This window comes from Nematostella vectensis, chromosome 4, assembly GCF_932526225.1.
Source record: "Nematostella vectensis chromosome 4, jaNemVect1.1, whole genome shotgun sequence".
In the NCBI taxonomy this organism is placed as follows: domain Eukaryota; kingdom Metazoa; phylum Cnidaria; class Anthozoa; order Actiniaria; family Edwardsiidae; genus Nematostella; species Nematostella vectensis.
Window position 1 is genome coordinate 18,455,498 of NC_064037.1, and position 23,170 is coordinate 18,478,667.

A 23,170-nucleotide genomic window follows, 5' to 3' on the forward strand; every position below is an offset into this window, starting at 1 on the left:
TGCCTGGTATGTAGGTAACACTAAACCGCCTGGTTCTTTGCTTGGTAGGTAACACATGACCACCTGGTTCTTTGCCTGGTAGGTAACACATGACCACCTGGTTCTTTGCCTGGTATGTTGGTAACACTCGACCGCCTGGTTCTTTGCCTGGTATGTAGGTAACACTCGACCGCCTGGTTCTTTGCCTGATAACCACCTGGTTCTTTGCCTGGTGACCGCCTGGTTCTTTGCCTGGTGACCACCTGGTTCTTTGCCTGGTATGTGGGTAACACTAAACCGCCTGGTTCTTTGCTTGGTAGGTAACACATGACCACCTGGTTCTTTGCCTGGTAGGTAACATATGACCACCTGGTTCTTTGCCTGGTATGTTGGTAACACTCGACCGCCTGGTTCTTTGCCTGGTATGTAGGTAACACTCGACCGCCTGGTTCTTTGCCTGGTGACCACCTGGTTCTTTGCCTGGTGACCGCCTGGTTCTTTGCCTGGTGACCACCTGGTTCTTTGCCTGGTATGTAGGTAGCACTTGACAGCCTGGCTCTTTGCCTGGTATGTAGGTAACAAATGACCACCTGGCTCTTTGCCTGGTTGGTAACACTTTACCACCTGGTTCTTTGCATGGTAGGTAACACTTAACCGCCTGGTTCTTTTCCTGGTAGGTAACACTTTACCGCTGGTTCTTTGCCTGGTAGGTAATACTTTACTGCCTGGTTCTTTGCCTGGTAGGTAACACTTGACCACCTGGTTCTTTGACTGGTATGTAGGTAACATTTGACCGCCTGGTTCTTTGCCTGGTATGTAGGTAACATTTGACCGCCTGGTTCTTTGCCTGGTATGTAGGTAACATTTGACCTCTTGGTTCTTTGCCTGGTATATAGGTAACATTTTACCTCCTGCTTCTTTGCCTGGTAGGTAAAACTCGACCGCCTGGTTCTTTGCCTGGTATGTAGGTAACATTTGACCGCCTGGTTCTTTGCCTGGTATGTAGGTAACATTTGACCGCCTGGTTTGTAGGTAACACTCGACTGCCTGGTTCTTTGCCTGGTATGTAGGTAACATTTGACCGCCTGGTTCTTTGCCTGGCATGTAGGTAACACATGACCACCTGGTTTTTTGCCTGGTAGGTAACATTAGACCGCCTGGTTCTTTGCCTGGTAGGTAACATTTGACCGCCTGGTTCTTTGCCTGGTAGGTAACACTCGACCGCCTGATTTTTTGCCTAGTAGGGTGAAGGTCGTGTCTAACGCACGCCCTAGTACGCTAAACGCAACGAGGATACATTTTACACATCAACAAAGATAAATTTTAGACTAATAGATTCCATTGCCTATTAAGTTCCATAAATGCGCTAGCTTTTCTCGCTTTCTCTTAACTTGTCTAGAAAAGAAAAGAAATCAAGTAGCGCGTTGAATCAATTTGGTTTACCCGCAAAGTATTCTGGTGACCTGACAGAGTGTTACCTAAATGCAGGTTTTCCCAAGTAACCACTGATTGCCCTGTCTTCCATCAACAGGCACTTCGTAGTCATGAGGGGAATGAGGCCCAAGTTTGCTTCTTCATCATTCAGTTGCTGCTGCTCAAACCGCAGGAATTTCGGAATCGAGTCAACGCCTTTGTGCGGGAGGTGAGATACACATCTTACACAAAATAAACGAGAAACTTGAGCGACAACCACTTTTTCAATGTCGGTATCAAGGTATCTATACTATATATAATAATACGCTAAGGAATGGACTGTTGTCCACCTTTTACTAAAAAAACGGCTGAGCTAGAAAACTCCGAAACCACGCCAATTCCACACATTGCCGGAGAGGAGATGTGCAAAATGGTTTTTATTTCAAGATTATACCGGATAGAAAAGTTCTAATTCACGCGTTTTTGTAAGCGATAGGATCACACTTGCAAAGGCGCCATTTTCAAGATTTAACAGAAGCACAAAAATAATTTATTTCCCGCAGCAGGGACCTTCAGACCTTCAGACCTCCGTGTCTCTCAAGAAAAGCACTCTAAAAGTATACTGTAATAAGTATAATATATAGATTTAGGCACTGCCTAAAAGCGGAGTCAGCATTGAACACCTTCTGTGTTGACTGATTGAGGTATTTTTGGGGGATCTAGGATCCTGCTCTTTACTGAGATTTATTTATTGTACCAACCAAATGGATCCAGGCCTTATTCAATAATTTAAATTATGCAGTACATCAAAGTTAACAAACACAATTCCTGGTGTGGTTGTCAAAGTTGTCAAGAGTCTAATGGTAAATTCTTATGTCCCATCATAGAAGTTCCATTATAAATATTTCTTTAATCAAAACAATACTCCGACAAGCTTTGCCCTTGTGCAGAATAGGTCATTTATGTAACAGCATTCCAAAGATTTGAAATAATATATTTAGACTGTTTAGATGCCATACTGTAATTTTTATGTATTGATTTAGTGGCGATTCTCTCCTTCATTGGACCGAATATTATTCAGAAAAATGTCTGGGAATTAAAATCCAAAAATATATCTCCTTTCATGCATTACATATTGGTGCACCCACCATTTACCATATAGTGGCCTTGTTGTTGGTGGCCTTGTTGTTGGTGGCCTACTCCAAAATGAATACAATGAAGAAAAAACAGATTGAAAATACTAACTTCTAATTTCAAACCAAACCCTTTCATTGATCTATGTTTGGGGTAGAGAGGAAGCAAAGAATATCAATTGACTAAATAATATTCGACGGGGGAGGAGATATAAAGGGATCTGACTCAACTTGAAAGGTTTGTTGAAAAAAAATATAACAGTAATGAAAATAATTTGATTGAGCATTTCTTGACATTTCTCCTTTCCCATTATCTCAACCCTTTCATCACCACAGGCCTCTAAAGAGGCCATGTCTATTCTATCCAAGCTATGTGAACAGAATTCTATTATCGAAAAAGAACAAGGTTGTTGCTAGTGTTATAAAGTTTAAGTATCTTGCCCTAAAAAAACCCTTCCCTTAATAAAAGTTCCATTAATGTACATTTGTAAAGCTACATTCTGACAAGCTTTGTCCTTGCGAAGAACAAGTAATGGATGAAACAGGATTTCAAAGATAGAATATAGTGTCAGACACAATTTTAGATAAGATGCAATACTGAAGTTTTAATGTACCATTTTAAGTGGTGATTTTCCATCCCCATGGGAATTATTATCTACAAATATACATCCAGTAATGCATTATATTTTGGTGTTTTTAGAAACCCTGGATCCAACCATTCCAATGAAATAAATCTAAACCTTTAAAATAAATGTAATGGAAAAGAGATTTAGAAAGGAAATCCTAAAAAGAAGATATAAGTGGAAGTACTAAATGAAAATTTATAATTTAAAAATCAAATCTGTTTATTAATTTATTTTTGGTGTAGAGGGGAAATAGCAAAAAGCATCAATTGCATAAAAATAGTCAACAGGGAGAAGGAAAAGGAAGAAATATGACTCTTCTTTAAATGTTTGAAAAGAAAATATAATAACAATAATGTGATAATTATATTCAGTACTTACCTAAAATATCCCCTTTCCCATTATCTTTAGGTTAATAGAAAACTGTTTTCGTTACAGATTTATTATTTAAAAAGCAAAATTATGTTTTTAGTTTTATATAATATAAGTATCTTGTTGTAAAAAAAACTATTGAGTGTGTGCTGCTGAATCACATAGTAATGCCCTAGTCATTTGAGCCCCCTCCCTTATGGTCCTGGGGAAGTCAGGGGTTAATGTGGGGTTTTAGATTACTTTTTAACCAAAATATATCAAGAGGGGTGGTGGTATTGACTGTTTTTGACTCTTAACTTGGAAACAGGCTTTTATTAAAGTCTAATCCCCCACCCTTTCCTGGGACCATGTGTGTGGGGGTATCAAATGACTAGTGAAAAGAACTCCCTACTGTTATCTTTTAAGACATGGTTTTCAATTCTCATGTCTCCCAGTCTTTAGCATTCATCTTGGCCCTCAGGTAGTCCCTGGTTCATAAAAGAGTGACATTTCTTTCAAGACAATCTTTTTATCAAGACATTTATAATCTGACTAATTTCCACAAATATTAGAAATAAAAAATAAACACATGAGATGTAAGATGCAGACAATAACAATACATATTGGCAATAGGGGTTGAATTTTGTTTTGTTTTTTATCCTCGGTAAGGAAAATTTCTCTTGTAAGTTGAAAAAGTTGCTGTGTCTTCTAAGGATATGTATCTTCTTAGGACTAAGAGCACAGGATATAAAGACAAGAACGGTCTTCTTTACCAGTATATGACAAATGCAACACGATATTGGTTAGCCTTTACGAAATATTTCAACAGAATCAAGAATAAAGATAGAACATTCTCAAAGCAAACAAAAAGGACAACAAAAAGCCGAATAACTGTCATATCCTCAATAGACAATACAAATCGTCGTCTGAAACTCACCTTGCATTTTGTCGCTTTCTTGTGGTTGTGTTCGCTTTTTAATGTGAACTATTACTTACTTAAATTTACTAGCAAAAAACAGACATATCCTTTCATAAATCTTGGCGTGAATGAATGTTAGTTGATCTCCTCTAGTTGACTTTATCCTTAAGTCACAAAATTTTAGGCAAAAAGAAATAATCAACGCATGACAAGAACTTTTCCCTTGCTCCTTGCTTGTATTTAGCCGCCATTACGGGGCCGAGTGAGGCCTGGGAGTTGCGCGGCTGACTGGCTGGCTGGCTAGCTGGCTGGCGAGTGACACCACAGGGTACCCGCGCAATGACCACAAAACCAAGTCGCATAGTTATACCATATTTCTATACCTATGGAGCTCCACGCGCGAACAACGGCCGCGCTGGCTCCGCTAATAATATCATCGTAGAGGAGAAATCTTATTCTAAACAATTTCGGAAGATGTGTAAAAAAACCTTCGAGCGCGCGGAAAATCAAATGAAAAAGAATTCGAATAATTGCCGTAGTTTCATAGCATAGATAGATTAATTGTAGCGGAAAGCACAATTATTTAGATAGGCATTATTGCTACCTCGAAAAGAAAGTTAATTTTTTTAGCTCCATCGCGCATAAACAAAACGGCAAACAAGAAAAAGGAAGAAAAGAGCTTTTATTACAACTGCAAGACTTTTGACTTTTAAACTCATTCAATTCAATCCATTAAAGGACGGTGCACAAACGCTTATTTAATCAGATCGCCATACACATCACTTCTTATTTTATAAGATCAATCTCAATATAAGAAGTAAATACTCTTCGATTTTTTTTATAAAAGCAAAAGGTTTTTTCATTACAAATAGTTGGCGGTCATTTTGAGTTTTCAGACCCACATACCTTTTATGTCACATCTATTTTCATTGAGAGTATGGAATCGACCACCAAATAACACACTAAGCCCAAGAAAGCCAACGAAGCGAGGATTCACGATCCAAAACCCAATGAACGTGCAAACTGGCATGGTTTGAATTTGGTTGTCCATTCCTGCCAAAAACATCCTACACAGGGTTCCCAACACGGATATAGGAAAAGGTGGAATACTTAAGTACGGGCGGTATTTTATAGAAAGCGAGTAGTATAGGACTTGGCAGTTCCAACGCATTTTGGTAAAATGCGCTCGAACCGAGCCAAGTCTATACTACTCACCAGCGGACAGATTCCATAATATGGTAACAGTATATGTTGTTTTCATATTTCTGAATAAATTAGTGGATTCCATAATATGGTAACAGTATATGTTGTTTTCATATTTCTGAATAAATTAGTGGATTCCATAATATGGTAACAGTATATGTTGTTTTCATATTTCTGAAAAAAATTAGTGAATTCCATAATATGGTAACAGTATATGTTGTTTTCATATTTCTGAATAAATTAGTGGATTCCATAATATGGTAACAGTATATGTTGTTTTCATATTTTTGAATAAATTAGTGGATTCCATAATATGGTAACAGCATATGTTGTTTTCATATTTCTGAATAAATTAGTGGATTCCATAATATGGTAACAGTATATGTCTGAATAAATTAGTGGATTCCATAATATGGTAACAGTATATGTTGTTTTCATATTTCTGAATAAATTAGTGGATTCCATAATATGGTAACAGTATATGTTGTTTTCATATTTTTGAATAAATTAGTGGATTCCATAATATCTTAACAGTATATGTTGTTTTCATATTTCTGAATAAATTAGTGGATTCCATAATATGGTAACAGTATATGTTGTTTTCATATTTCTGAATAAATTAGTGGATTCCATAATATGATAACAGTATATGTTGTTTTCATATTTCTGAATAAATTAGTGGATTCCATAATATGGTAACATTATATGTTGTTTTCATATTTCTGAATAAATTAGTGGATTCCATAATATGGTAACAGTATATGTTGTTTTCATATTTCTGAATAAATTAGTGGATTCCATAATATGGTAACAGTATATGTTGTTTTCATATTTCTGAATAAATTAGTGGATTTCATAATATGGTAACAGTATATGTTGTTTTAATATTTCTGAATAAATTAGTGGATTCCATAATATGGTAACAGTATATGTTGTTTTCATATTTCTGAATAAATTAGTGGATTCCATAATATGGTAACAGTATATGTTGTTTTTATATTTCTGAATAAATTAGTGAATTCCATAATGTGGTAACAGTATATAAATAGAATAGTGGAAACAATACATTTTCAATGTGTTGGTGGTAGCCGCACTTTCACAACCTAAGAGGCGAAGACTCGCCTCCAAGTACCGGAGTCGCGTGCCGACGACCACGTAGGAGGTGAGGCCATTTCGCCTCGCAGGGTGTGAAAGTCTTGGTCACCCCGCCATGTCATCATGTGTTGGTACTATAAAATGGTTACCGCGCCATGGCATCATATGTTGGTACTATGTAATGGTTACCGCGCCATGGCATCATGTGTTGGTACTATATAATGGATACCGCGCCATGGCATCATATGTTGGTACTATGTAATGGTTACCGCGCCATGGCATCATGTGTTGGTACTATAAAATGGTTACCGCGCCATGGCATCATATGTTGGTACTATGTAATGGTTACCGCGCCATGGCATCATGTGTTGGTACTATATAATGGTTACCGCGCCATGGCATCATGTGTTGGTACTATATAATGGTTACCGCGCCATGGCATCATGTGTTGGTACTATATAATGGTTACCGCGCCATGGCATCATGTGTTGGTACTATATAATGGTTACCGCGCCATGGCATCATGTGTTGGTACTATATAATGGTTACCGCGCCATGGCATCATGTGTTGGCACTATATAATGGTTACCGCGCCATGGCATCATATGTTGGTACTATGTAATGGTTACCGCGCCATGGCATCATGTGTTGGTACTATATAATGGTTACCGCGCCATGGCATCATGTGTTGGTACTATATAATGGTTACCGCGCCATGGCATCATGTGTAGGTACTATATAATGGTTACCGCGCCATGGCATCATGTGTAGGTACTATATGTTTTTTGTTGAGAGTCGGACTAGTAGCGCTCGTGCAAGTTTTTTCCTAAAGGTGGATTTCTTCCATAGGTGTTGGGTCTCTGGTCTGGGATCGTCGTCGTCCATTAGCTCGACGGCTTGACGCTTTGTCGTCTTTGTGGGGGGCGCGCTCCTCTACTTTTCCGCTTTCGTCTTCGCTTTCGCTTTTGCTTTCGTCTTCGCTTTCGCTTTTGCTTTCGTCTTCACTTTCGCTTTTACTGCCGTCGCCGTGGTGATGTGGAGTCATTCTGAAGGCTGACTTTATCTTCGCCATAGCGCTCTTGCTTAAGCCGCATAGGGTTCGTTGAAGGTGTTTGATTTGTCGTCGATGACGTTGCCGTTAGGGTCTGTATATTTAGTTCTACCGCTTATGAATCCGGGGTGTTTCACACCCTCTACTAGAGTTTCGGCGTCCATAGATTCTAGTGTATTTGCAATATGGTAGTGGGTGGCCTTAGCCGTGCTTCGCAGTTGTGCTAGTGGGTCTCTGCCATTCTTTATCCCACTTTCAAAGGACATGGTGTAACTCCATGATAGGTCTAATTAGACAACAATAAACTTGAATTATTTCACTGTCTGCTACACCAGAACGTTTAAGCTTTCAAGGGCGTATAATCTGCGGTTTGCCTTTGCAATAACATAGAGAGGTCGCTGTACTTCTTACTACTATTTAAACGCTTTGTGAGTATATCTATCGTATCGAAGTCGACTCTCTTGTCATACACCTTCTGGCCGTCCTTATGAGCCACCAGTCTGAGGTGACCCATAAGCTCCGGCACGACTATCTTTAAAGTCCCGTATCGTCAATTTTGTGATATCTTATACGCATTCCGTTTTGGTTGGTTATATAATCCTTTCCCTGACTTAGTCATCTTCTCCCCCTCCCCCAAAATCCCTAACCTATGGTATGGTATCAATTTTTCTAGCGAAGTCACTTATCACATCAGCATGTTTCTCCTTAGACTTCTTACTTTTAGAGAGATTTCCCTTCTTCGACCCTAGCATCTTATTTATTTCACCGCTTTTATCCAACATCTCCCTAATTGTTGTATCATCACGCATCTGTTTATCCCACACTACACTTGGTAAAGGAAGCCCAGCGTCACTTAGAATCTTCTTATCATCGTCGGTGAAGCCATTGTCCAAATCTACATATGCCTTTTTAGGGGCAGCCTCGCTCCCATCGGTGATAGCCGGCCTCTCTGGATACACTATTGGTCTATTAATAGAGTCTCTCTAAGATCGCTTATCTCCTCTATCTCCTTATCCAACATCTCAACCAAGGGCTTGAATGCCTCCTTTTGGCCCTCGCACTCATCCTGCTTGACGTCCTGTTTCCTTAATGACCTCACGGACGACCTTAACCATCTTCCCAGCTTCAATCTTTGGGATAATATGCTTCTTCGCATTGGCAATGTCCATATACATATTTGTTATACAAATTTACCTGAACTTATCTCGAGTTATCTCAAATTATCTACGATACTTGTATACGAATAAACATCCCCAATTACGACTCTAACACTGGAGCGAACAAAAAATACAAACAGCTTTACAAATTCGTGCCTAGCGATAACTTCCGACTTTTGATATCAGGCCCTTTAGGGTCGGGGAAGACAAACTGCCTCATCCATATGCTAGTGACACCCCTCATCCACTTCGACAAGATCTACCTGTACGCCAAGAACCTAGAGCAGTCGGAATACCTTATACCTTAATAGACCTTATCCACACATTTAGCGAAATCAGCGACCATACTGGGAACGATGTCATAGAGTGCAGCAGTGATGACATCATCCCTGTGGGGGAGCTAGACGATAAGGCACAAAAAATAATCATTTTCGATGACTTCGTGTGTGAGAAAACCAAAGACCCATCATCGACTACTTTATCAGAGGACGACATAAAACTTGCAGCGTGATATACCTTTCCCAATCCTATCAAAGATACCAAAGGACGTCAGGTTAAACTGCAGCCATTTCTGCGTCTACGAGTTCCCCAGCGCGAAGGAGCGCAGTCTGATAACGAGAGAGCTGGGTGTAAGTAAAGCCCAATACGACGAGGCCACAAGAGAGCCTTACTCGTTCCCATACGTGGATAAGACTAAGAAGAAGATAGTCAGAAACTTCTACGGCAAAGTTTAGTATAACGTATTACTATAATGGAAATATTCAATGCACAAGATTTGAATCTTGGTGTCCAAGGCCCTCGGGGCGAGCGAGGGCCGCCAGGTGCGCCTGGTAGGAAGTAATAAACCCATCGTCGTCGGTCAGGTTGATACAGATGTTTGGAGTGTGAGTGGTGTCATCAATATAGGCTTTTGCATGACAAAATGTGATCTTGTTATCTTCACTTTCAAATGGGTTAAGTCGATTAACTCAGTATCAGAGACGCGATATGCAACCCGGACGGCAACGATCAAATCAGTCGGTCAAACACTAGAGTTCTATAGCGACGTCGAGCAGGCACAAAATCCTAGTTACAAGATCAAACTGGAGGTCACATCCACCACAACCCTAGAGATTAGAGAGAACAACCTAAGCCAAGACAATAGACTGATTAAGGTGCAAGGGCTTAAATTCGGCGAGGTTGGGATCCCACTGACAGACCAAAAGGTAGAGTCAACCGACTATGACACTACCATATCAAGCGGTCAACTGAATGGATTGTGGTGTATGTCCAACTAAGCACCGACAATAATGGGTCGTTCACGATAGTACAGTTCCCAAACGTCAAAAACACACCATTCGCTACAAAAATCGGCAAATTCGAACCGATTGATACCGGCTACAACTTCACACAGACGCTATCAAACGTGACAATTAAACTATGAATTATTGAGGAGTTCACTTTTAAACAAGGCTTGCAGGGGCCTAAGGGTGAGCGAGGGCCGTCAGGTGTGAGGGGAGACAGGGGCGACGACAGTTGGCTGAGGTTTCAAAGCGCTAAGACCAGCATGAAGGCGCTAAATACAGGCGTGGGGAATGTGGAGCTAATGACTTACAACCCAACCGATCCGACCTTTGGGACGCTTTTCTTCGTCGACACACAGCTTAAGGATCGCTCTGGGGGATCGCACGACTATAGACACTCTTTCAATGGGGTGTCGTACAAGACTATATACATAATAATCTACAGCCCGACCAAGAGAATAGCCTTCGAGCTTTAACTTGTAGAAAACACAGTTGGCAGTGCCGAAGTCAGAGTGACCGAGGTGTCCAGTTACCGCGCTAGTCTACAGGGACTAAAGGGTGATAAGGGCGATCCACTAACAAACGATAATCTATCACCCCAACAAATCGACGCACTCAAACGTGGACAAAGGTCATATATCACACACAACGCATTATGGTTTCTAAACAACCAAAGCCTTTGGAGCTCAACATCAAGTAACCTGAAAATAATTAGAGGAACCTATATATCAAAAGGGCTGTACCCTAAACACCAGGGCTTCTACCTAGTAGACGATATCCCAAATGGGGCACAAGAAACAATAGCCATCTCTCTACCTATCGATAACACTATGGGACTGACAGCATCTAGAGGCTACACCATTCGAATTGAGTGCTACTGCATAGACCCAAATGTGATGCTTGCGATGGGAACCATCAACATCCAAATGGCTGGGTGGGGCTTCCGTGGGGATAGCATTAAGAGAGGCGCCATAGATGGGAAGCCAGGCTACCGATTCACTTAGGCTGTAATCGACACAGGCAACTTCATAGGTACTATCACTTTCACCGTCTCACATAACTCACCAAGCACCCAAAAAATCCAGGTGTATGCCTTCGGAATCTATGGCGAAACAGCGGCGAACTATCAAGTGAGTGATACAGTCGCTGACGATATAGGAAATAGTGCCCGTATAGCTTCATACAGAGCAAAACACATACACAAACCCCTAAGAGTGTTTTGCAATGGGGGTTGGAGGGAGGTAACTGGTTTTAGCATCAGTCTAGGGTTGAAGAATAGCCAAAACATAGTTAAACTGCATAGTTAACTGCGAATTTAGTCCTATACTGCACGGAGATCGGTGGTGTGCCTATTGACCAGAGGTTCTACTTCGCTTGGAAGCGAAGCGTGGGGGGGGGGGGGGGCGCTGAAGCATTTATTGGGCAGGACATTCTAGCGTCTAGTAACAAAGTGGGTGCCTTTTGGGGTGTGATCATGCCGAAACACCACCTACACACAAGCACTGGTGTAGTATTTGACAAGCCTCAGACACTTTCATCTGTGACATACCAGTTGTACGTATGGGGGTCAAACCCCAACATTCTCCACATCAACACCGAGACGGGCGCTGACCCATCGCTTTTCATTAGTAATGTAATGTGCGAGGAGCTATCCGGCGATGTTGAGTACATGTACAACAGAACAAAACAGGAAACGAACATCAAAATTATCTAACTGTATAATGTAATGGACAATATGTACGAAGCAAAACCACACGAGAGAGGTGGCCAAATTTACCCGACCATCCCAACCGAAGAAGATAATGGTAAAAATTTTAAACTACAACAAATCTGCTCTATTAAGAACTCTATTAACGCAAACCTCGAACACCACCAAAGAGTTAGGAAGAAGTACGCGAAGTCTCGGTCGATTATAAACAAAATAGCTATCGGGTCAGGTTCTCTCTCAGTAGCCCTATCAGCTGGGGCATTGGGGACAGGGCTGACCGGGTTGGTATCCCTGTGGCTGTACCTTTAGGAGCTCTGTCAGGTGCTAGCGCTATTGTCTCAACAGTGACGGCATCAGTTTCTAAGGGACTATCAAAAAAATGTACAGAAACACGCAGACATTGTGATGCTAGCTAAATCTAAGTTGAGTTCAATCGATGATCTCATTAGTAAAGCACTGAGCGACAACCAAATATCCTCGGACGAATTCAATCTCATTATCAAAGAGGCTGAAAAATACCGGGAACAAGTTATGGTAGAAATGAGAGACAAACTAAACAAAATTTTAGCATAAGGTTTTAATATGATAAGACCCCATATGGGAAGCCTATTCATGTCTCCAGAGAAAGATAGTGGGCACTTCGTCTTCACGCGTTTAGTTATAAACTCACTACCATGAATGTATTTCCATCTTTCAATTGAAACAATTTGTAGAGAATGAACTTTACCTGAATATATCGTTTTCTAGTAACTAATTTATTCATAGCCGTCTCAACTTGCTCGAATCCCTTCGTATTCCCTTCTAAGTCAAAATCGAACAACAAATTTTCTAAATGGTACTTCCGATGGTACACTGACTTCCTAGGTATCCTGTACATATTATCGTAAAAATCAACATACTCGACGGCATAGTCGTACCCATGGTGAACACCACAATTATTACATATATTTGCTCCATTGTCATTTTACCCTATCCTGCCCATCCCTTAGTCACGTACTCCGCTATCCTTAGATCACAAAATGGACAATCGCAATATCCCCCTTCCTCTAATGTCATATGGATCCCTCTATCACCACCTATTCTATATACTAACACAAGAGATTACATCCTCATATGACGGCATGGCCGTGCCGTTACGTCACGGCACATCTGTGTTGGTCTACATACAAGTTCCACAAGAGACTCCATTCCCATATGACGTCACGGCACACCTGTGCCGTTACGTCACGGCACATCTGTGTTGGTCTACATACAAGTTCCACAAGAGACTCCATTCCCATATGACCTAACGGCACAGGTGTGCCGTGACGTCACGGCACATCTGTGTTGGTCTACATACAAGTTCCACAAGATACAACATTCCCATATGACGTCACGGCACACCTGTCTGTTCCACAAGCGACTACATTCCTATATGACGTCACGGCCCATCTGTGCCGTTACGTCGCGGCACATCTGTGTCGGTCTACATATAAGTTCCACAAGAGACTACATTCCTATATGACGTCACGGCATATCTGTGCCGTTACGTCACGGCACATCTGTTTTGGTCTATATACAAGTTCCACAAGCACAATCTAGTTCATGTTTCTAAGGCATCGCAACAGCCGTAACCATAGGATGGTATCATAAAATGATAACACATAACACATGTAATCCAAGCCAAGACAAATCGGGGATTACAGGGGGGTCAAAACACGCTGTCGAAACGCACTTTGACATACTATTCTATAGTAGACAATAATTTATGGTAATCTATTCGCCATATAGTAGTCACTAATTTATGCTTATTAAATCATCATATAGCAGTCTCTAATTTATGTTGATTTATGCTAATTTATTCATCACATAGTTGACACAAACTTCTTCATACATTGCCACCATTACATGGATTCCGTTCGGTGGGTGAGTAGTGTAGACTTGGCTTGGTTCTAGCGCATTTTACCAAAATGCGTTGGAACCGCCAAGTCCTAAACTACTAAAGCGCCTTCACATTTTTATAAGGTAAATTAAATATAAGATAAATATATTGGGTCTCAAGGGAGTCATTTGTTTAATTAATGTTTGCGACGACGCATACTATTCCTCTAAAGCACCCAATACATTGAAGGATTGAAATATACCCTAAACGCGAAACCGCGCTATAAAAGGGATAGGGAGGCGCCTTTTCACACCTCGAAAAGTTTGAAATCAAAACCAACATGGCGGACTAACCGTTAGGCAGAGCGATAGACACAAAATTTCATAATAAAACTCTGAATGCTTACTTTAAAACCCAAATAACTTCCTCATCTTTCTCAACGTAATGTTTCTTTCTACCTTTGCTAGTTCATATGGAACTAAATATTCGATTTCTATAGGAAAATCCGAAACGCCTTGACATATCGACGGCTGAGCGACAAATGAAGGTGTCGCTGCCCTGGACACGCTCCTTTTATAGCGCGTTTTCGCGTTTAAAAAGTTTTGTACAACAAAGAATTGCTTTTCGTGAATATTTCATGGGTACCACTAGTTTTATTATATTGTAACGCACCATATATTTACAAGAACTATGAATGAAACACGTAAAATACAACATTAGCTTGGGGAACCTGTGCTCTACATAGAACTTTTTCAGGCATTTCGCCAACTCTGACGGTTCTTCTGGTTCTAGAAACGTATCCTCTTTTAGGTACCTTGTAAAAACTTGTCTCCCCGCTTTTGTTGCACTTTTAGTGTTATTTGAGTCTTTGTTTTGTACAATATTCTTGATGTCTTCCGAAAAAAACGTAGCAAAGCAAGCAATTTCGAAACAAAACAAAAAATTTACCGCGCTCTGGCATTTGTGATTTCAAACAGATGACCGCTGAATCGATTGCGAGCGCGATACAATAACACAGACAACTGTTTCCGCTGAAAATAGCGCGGGCACTTGCAGGCTGTTAGAATTGTCTGTAGACTTTAGCCAATCAGAAAACGAGTACTTACTACAGTGAATAATAATTTGAATGATCTGCCTACATATATTTGGATGATAGGTTTGTATATAGGATTGCTCTCGATTGCTTAATGAAAGCCGCCAGCTAAGAAACATTTTTGTATCGTAGAACTCCCCGCAGCATTGGACCCAGACGGACTGGCACCAGCGACACATGGCGTACCATACGGTATGTACCCAGGGGGAGAGGGGAGGGGACACTTGGCGTACCATACAGTATGTACCCAAGGGGACAGGGGAGGGGACACTTGGCGTACCATACGGTATGTACCCAGGGGGAGAGGGGAGGGGACACTTGGCGTACCATACGGTATGTACCCAGGGGGAGAGGGGAGGGGACACTTGGCGTACCATAGGGTATGTACCCAGGGGGAGAGGGGAGGGGACACTTGGCGTACCATACGTTATGTACCCAGGGGGAGAGGGGAGGGGACACTTGGCGTACCATACGGTATGTACCAAGGGGAGAGGGGACAATTGGCGTACCATACGGTATGTACCCAGGGGAGAGGGGAGGGGACACTTGGCGTACCATACGGTATGTATCCAGGGGAAGAGGGGAGGGGACACTTGGCGTACCATACGGTATGTACCCAGGGGGAGAGGGGAGGGGACACTTGGCGTACCATACGGTATGTACCCAGGGGGAGAGGGGAGGGGACACTTGGCGTACCATACAGTATGTACCCAAGGGGACAGGGGAGGGGACACTTGGCGTACCATACGGTATGTACCCAGGGGGAGAGGGGAGGGGACACTTGGCGTACCATACGGTATGTACCCAGGGGGAGAGGGGAGGGGACACTTGGCGTACCATAGGGTATGTACCCAGGGGGAGAGGGGAGGGGACACTTGGCGTACCATACGTTATGTACCCAGGGGGAGAGGGGAGGGGACACTTGGCGTACCATACGGTATGTACCAAGGGGAGAGGGGACAATTGGCGTACCATACGGTATGTACCCAGGGGAGAGGGGAGGGGACACTTGGCGTACCATACGGTATGTATCCAGGGGAAGAGGGGAGGGGACACTTGGCGTACCATACGGTATGTACCCAGGGGGAGAGGGGAGGGGACACTTGGCGTACCATACGGTATCTACCAAGGGGAGAGGGGACAATTGGCGTACCATACGGTATGTACCCAGGGGGAGAGGGGAGGGGACACATCGCGTACCATACGTTATGTACCCAGGGGGAGAGGGGAGGGGACACTTGGCGTACCATATGGTCTGTACCCAGGGGGAGAGGGGAGGGGACACTTGGCGTACCATACGGTATGTACCAAGGGGAGAGGGGACACTTGGCGTACCATACGCTATGTACCAAAGGGGGAGAAGGGGGGGGACACATCGCATACCATACGGTATGTACCCATGGGGAGAGGGGAGGGGACACTTGGCGTACCATACGGTATGTACCCAGGGGGAGAGGGGAGGGGACACATGCACCACATGGTAGTACAGCTTTCTCGCCTTGTCCTTGTTATTGCTACCATGATAGCCTGTGTCTACTATCTATTGCTATGATAAAATAGTAGCCTGTGTCTACTATGTATTGCTATGCTACCATAATAGCCTGTGTCTACTATCTATTGCTATGATAAAATAGTAGCCTGTGTCTACTATCTATTGCTATGATACCATAGTAGCCTGTGTCTACTATCTATTGCTATGATACCATAGTAGCCTGTGTCTACTATGTATTGCTTTGATACCATAATAGCCTGTGTCTTTTATCAATTGCTATGATACAATAGTAGCATGTGTCTTTTATCTATTGCTATGATACCATAGTAGCCTGTGTCTACCATCTATTGCTATGATACCATAGTAGCCTCTGTCTACTATCTATTGTTATAATACCATAATTGCCTGTGTCTACTATCTATTGCTATAATAACAAAGTAGCCTTTGTCTACTATCTATTGCTATGATACCATAGTAGCCTGTGTCTCTATCTATTGTTCTGATACCATAGTAGCCTGTGTCTACTATCTATTGCTATGATATCATAGTAGCCTGTGTCTACTATCTATTGCTGTGATACCATAGTAGCCTGTGTCTACTATCTATTGCTATGATACCATTGTAGCCTGTGTCTACTATCTATTGCTATCATACCATAGTAGCCTGTGTCTACTCTCTATTGCTATGATACCATGATAGCCTGTGTCTACTATCTATTGCTATCATACCATAGTAGCCTGTGTCTACTATCTATTGCTATGATACCATAGTAGCCTGTGTCTACCATCTATTGCTATGATACCATAGTAGCATGTGTCTACTATCTATTGCTATGATACCATAGTAGCATGTGTCTACTATCTATTGCTATGATACCATAGTAGCCTGTGTCTCTATCTATTGTTCTGATACCATAGTAGCCTGTGTCTACTATCTATTGCTATGATATCATAGTAGCCTGTGTCTACTATCTATTGCTGTGATACCATAGTAGCCTGTGTCTACTATCTATTGCTATGATACCATTGTAGCCTGTGTCTACTATCTATTGCTATCATACCATAGTAGCCTGTGTCTACTCTCTATTGCTATGATACCATGATAGCCTGTGTCTACTATCTATTGCTATCATACCATAGTAGCCTGTGTCTACTATCTATTGCTATGATACCATAGTAGCCAGTGTCTACCATCTATTGCTATGATACCATAGTAGCCTGTGTCTCTATCTATTGCTATGATACCATAGTAGCATGTGTCTACTATCTATTGCTCTCATACCATAGTAGCCTGTGTCTAGTATCTATTGCTGTGATACCATAGTAGCCTGTGTCTTTTATCTATTGCTATTATACCATAGTAGCCTGTGTCTACTATCTATTGCTATGATACCATAGTAGCATGTGTCTACTATCTATTGATATCATACCATAGTAGCCTGTGTCTTTTATCTATTGCTATGATACCATAGTAGCCTGTGTCTACTACCTATTGCTATGATACCATAGTAGCCTGTGTCTTTTATCTATTGCTATTATACCATAGTAGCCTGTGTCTGCTATCTATTGCTATGATACCATAGTAGCATGTGTCTACTATCTATTGCTATGATACCATAGTAGCCTGTGTCTACTATCTATTGCTATGATACCATAGTAGCCTGTGTCTACCATCTATTGCTATGATACCATAGTAGCCTGTGTCTACTATCTATTGATATGTTACCGTAGTAGCCTGTGTCTACTATCTATTGCTATTATACCATAGTAGCCTGTGTCTACTATCTATTGCTATGATACCATAGTAGCCTGTGTCTACTATCTATTGCTATGATACCATAGTATCCTGTGTCTACTATCTATTCCTATGATACCATAGTAGCATGTGTCTACTATCTATTGATATGTTACCGTAGTAGCCTGTGTCTACTATCTATTGCTATTATACCATAGTAGCCTGTGTCTACTATCTATTGCTATGATACCATAGTAGCCTGTGTCTACTATCTATTGATATGTTACCATAGTAGCCTGTGTCTACTATCTATTGCTATCATACCATAGTAACCTGTGTCTACTATCTATTGCTATCATACCATAGTAGCCTGTGTCTACTATCTATTGATATGTTACCATAGTAGCCTGTGTCTACTATCTATTGCTATGATACCATAGTAGCCTGTGTCTTTTATCTATTGCTATGATACCATAGTAGCCTGTGTCTTTTATCTATTGCTATGATACCATAGTAGCCTGTGTCTACTATCTATTGCTATGTTACCATAGTAGCCTGTGTCTACTATCTATTGCTATCATACCATAGTAGCCTGTGTCTACTATCTATTGCTATGATACCATAGTAGCCTGTGTCTACTATCTATTGCTATCATACCATAGTAGCCTTTGTCTACTATCTATTGATATGTTACCATAGTAGCCTGTGTCTACTATCTATTGCTATGATACCATAGTAGCCTGTGTCTTTTATCTATTGCTATGATACCATAGTAGCCTGTGTCTACCATCTATTGCTATCATACCATAGTAGCCTGTGTCTACTATCTATTGCTATGATACCATAGTAGCCTGTGTCTACCATCTATTGCTATGATACCATAGTAGCCTGTGTCTACTATCTATTGCTATCATACCATAGTAGCCTGTGTCTGCTATGTATTACTATTTTACCATGAACAGCTTGTGTCTTTTATCGATTGTCATCTTGCCATTATCATTTAATTCTTCCTGTAGAACTACCCGGAACGGTTCTATTTCGAGGGACTTCTAGAGGTAGCTGGTAACGCCGTACCTCCCGTGCAGTATTTACCGATATACTTCGGTAACGTATGCCTCAGGTTCTTACCGGTGAGTATGGAGTGTAATTTTTCGCTAACATGTACATAAATAATCCAAATCGCCATAATACACCCCAAACAGTGCAATGTGGAATGCACTTGTACACCCCAAACAGTGCAATGTGGAATGCATTCGTACAGCCCAAACAGTGCAATGTGGAATGCACTTGTACAGCCCAAACAGTGCAATGTGGAATGCACTTGTACACCCCAAACAGTGCAATGTGGAATGCACTTGTACACCCCAAACAGTGCAATGTGGAATGCACTTGTACAGCCCAAACAGTGCAATGTGGAATGCACTTGTACACCCCAAACAGTGCAATGTGGAATGCATTCGTACACCCCAAACAGTGCAATGTGAAATGCACTTGTACAGCCCAAACAGTGCAATGTGAAATGCACTTGTACACCCCAAACAGTGCAATGTGAAATGCACTTGTACAGCCCAAACAGTGCAATGTGGGATGCATTCGTACACCCCAAACAGTGCAATGTGGAATGCACTTGTACACCCCAAACAGTGCAATGTGGAATGCACTTGTACAGCCCAAACAGTGCAATGTGGAATGCATTCGTACACCCCAAACAGTGCAATGTGGAATGCACTTGTACACCCCAAACAGTGCAATGTGGAATGCACTTGTACACCCCAAACAGTGCAATGTGGAATGCACTTGTACACCCCAAACAGTGCAATGTGGAATGCACTTGTACAGCCCAAACAGTGCAATGTGGAATGCATTCGTACACCCCAAACAGTGCAATGTGGGATGCACTTGTACACCCCAAACAGTGCAATGTGGAATGCACTTGTACAGCCCAAACAGTGCAATGTGGAATGCACTTGTACAGCCCAAACAGTGCAATGTGGAATGCATTCGTACACCCCAAACAGTGCAATGTGGAATGCATTCGTACACCCCAAACAGTGCAATGTGGAATGCACTTGTACACCCCAAACAGTGCAATGTGGAATGCACTTGTACAGCCCAAACAGTGCAATGTGGAATGCATTCGTACACCCCAAACAGTGCAATGTGGAATGCACTTGTACAGCCCAAACAGTGCAATGTGGGATGCACTTGTACACCCCAAACAGTGCAATGTGGGATGCACTTGTACACCCCAAACAGTGCAATGTGGGATGCACTTGTACACCCCAAACAGTGCAATGTGGGATGCACTTGTACAGCCCAAACAGTGCAATGTGGAATGCATTCGTACACCCCAAACAGTGCAATGTGGAATGCACTTGTACACCCCAAACAGTGCAATGTGGAATGCACTTGTACACCCCAAACAGTGCAATGTGGGATGCACTTGTACACCCCAAACAGTGCAATGTGAAATGCACTTGTACAGCCCAAACAGTGCAATGTGGGATGCACTTGTACACCCCAAACAGTGCAATGTGAAATGCACTTGTACAGCCCAAACAGTGCAATGTGAAATGCACTTGTACACCCCAAACAGTGCAATGTGAAATGCACTTGTACAGCCCAAACAGTGCAATGTGGGATGCATTCGTACACCCCAAACAGTGCAATGTGGAATGCACTTGTACACCCCAAACAGTGCAATGTGGAATGCACTTGTACAGCCCAAACAGTGCAATGTGGGATGCATTCGTACACCCCAAACAGTGCAATGTGGGATGCATTCGTACACCCCAAACAGTGCAATGTGGGATGCATTCGTACACCCCAAACAGTGCAATGTGGGATGCATTCGTACACCCCAAACAGTGCAATGTGGGATGCATTCGTACACCCCAAACAGTGCAATGTGGGATGCATTCGTACACCCCAAACAGTGCAATGTGGGATGCATTCGTACACCCCAAACAGTGCAATGTGGGATGCACTTGTACAGCCCAAACAGTGCAATGTGGGATGCACTTGTACAGCCCAAACAGTGCAATGTGGAATGCACTTGTACACCCCAAACAGTGCAATGTGAAATGCACTTGTACACCCCAAACAGTGCAATGTGAAATGCACTTGTACACCCCAAACAGTGCAATGTGGAATGCACTTGTACACCCCAAACAGTGCAATGTGGAATGCACTTGTACACCCCAAACAGTGCAATGTGGGATGCATTCGTACACCCCAAACAGTGCAATGTGGGATGCATTCGTACACCCCAAACAGTGCAATGTGGGATGCACTTGTACAGCCCAAACAGTGCAATGTGGGATGCACTTGTACAGCCCAAACAGTGCAATGTGGAATGCACTTGTACACCCCAAACAGTGCAATGTGGGATGCACTTGTACACCCCAAACAGTGCAATGTGAAATGCACTTGTACACCCCAAACAGTGCAATGTGGAATGCACTTGTACACCCCAAACAGTGCAATGTGGAATGCACTTGTACACCCCAAACAGTGCAATGTGAAATGCATTCGTACACCCCAAACAGTGCAATGTGGAATGCACTTGTACAGCCCAAACAGTGCAATGTGGAATGCATTCGTACACCCCAAACAGTGCAATGTGGAATGCACTTGTACACCCCAAACAGTGCAATGTGGAATGCACTTGTACACCCCAAACAGTGCAATGTGGAATGCACTTGTACACCCCAAACAATGCAATGTGGAATGCACTTGTACACCCCAAACAATGCAATGTGAAATGCACTTGTATTAATAAAGGGCCTCTTGTGTTTACAGGTTTTTGATATCGTGATTCACCGGTTTCTTGAGCTTCCGCCAGTCTTCAAGTCTCTAGAGAGCCTTCTCGACCATCTCGGCTCACTCTACAAGTTCCACGGTAGGTACTCCCTCCCCTACCCCTCACCCCTCAAGCACAAATACGGTAATATTAATCCGCTGTCTGTCTTAACGTGGTCTGTCTTCACTTGGTCTGTCTCACGTGGTATATCTTCACGTGGTCTGTCTTCTCATGGTCTGTCTTCACGTGGTCTGTCTTCTCATGGTCTGTCTTAACGTGGTCTGTCTTCACGAGGTCTGTCTTCTCATGGTCTGTCTTCACGTGGTATATCTTCACGTGGTCTATCTCACGTGGTCTGTCTTCACGTGGTCTGTCTTCTCATGGTCTGTCTTAACGTGGTCTGTCTTCACTCGGTCTGTCTCACGTGGTCTGTCTTCACGAGGTCTGTCTCATGTGGTCTGTCTTCACGAGGTCTGTCTTCTCATGGTCTGTCTTCACGTGGTCTGTCTCCTCATGGTCTGTCTTCACGTGATCTGTCTTAACGTGCTCTGTCGCTTTTTATCTGCAGATCGTCCCGTGACTTATTTGTACAACACGCTTCATTATTATGATGCTTGCCTGCACGAGAAAGCGTCGCTCAAGAAAAAGCTTGTCGGTGCTATTATTGGTCAGTCATCCAATTTGTTTCTGGTTGAATTATCTATCAGTGTTTGTTTTGATACAATTCTATCCTTTCTGTAGGAGCGCAAAGAGACATACGCCCCCAGGGATGGTACGTACCTTTTGGTAACTACTTTGCTGAAAATGACACTGATGATAAAGATGTTAATGGTGGTGCTGGTGATAATGATGTTAATGGTGGTGCTGGTGATGATGATGTTAATGGTGGTGCTGGTGATAATGATGTTAATGGTGGTGCTGGTGATAATGATGTTAATGGTGGTGCTGGTGATAATGATGTTAATGGTGGTGCTGGTGATGATGATGTTAATGGTGGTGCTGGTGATGATGATGTTAATGGTGGTGCTGGTGATGATGATGTTAATGGTGGTGTTGGTGATAATGATGTTAATGGTGGTGCTGGTGATAATGATGTTAATGGTGGTGCTGGTGATAATGATGTTAATGGTGGTGCTGGTGATAATGATGTTAATGGTGGTGCTGGTGATAATGATGTTAATGGTGGTGCTGGTGATAATGATGTTAATGGTGGTGCTGGTGATAATGATGTTAATGGTGGTGATGGTGATAATGATGTTAATGGTGGTGCTGG

The 23,170-nt window shown here is 42.3% G+C and overlaps 1 protein-coding gene across 1 annotated transcript in view; it reads left to right on the plus strand.

The window, feature by feature from the left end:
- Positions 1–23,170, plus strand: part of LOC5506452 (mediator of RNA polymerase II transcription subunit 23) — an 85,945-nt gene that overhangs the window by 46,742 nt on the left and 16,033 nt on the right. Inside the window, exons 27-32 of the mRNA XM_048727198.1 lie at positions 1,511–1,621; positions 15,002–15,061; positions 19,112–19,225; positions 21,897–21,996; positions 22,466–22,564; positions 22,639–22,669. Coding sequence (XP_048583155.1) covers positions 1,511–1,621; positions 15,002–15,061; positions 19,112–19,225; positions 21,897–21,996; positions 22,466–22,564; positions 22,639–22,669 — 515 coding nt within the window. The remainder of the gene's footprint in view (positions 1–1,510; positions 1,622–15,001; positions 15,062–19,111; positions 19,226–21,896; positions 21,997–22,465; positions 22,565–22,638; positions 22,670–23,170) is intronic.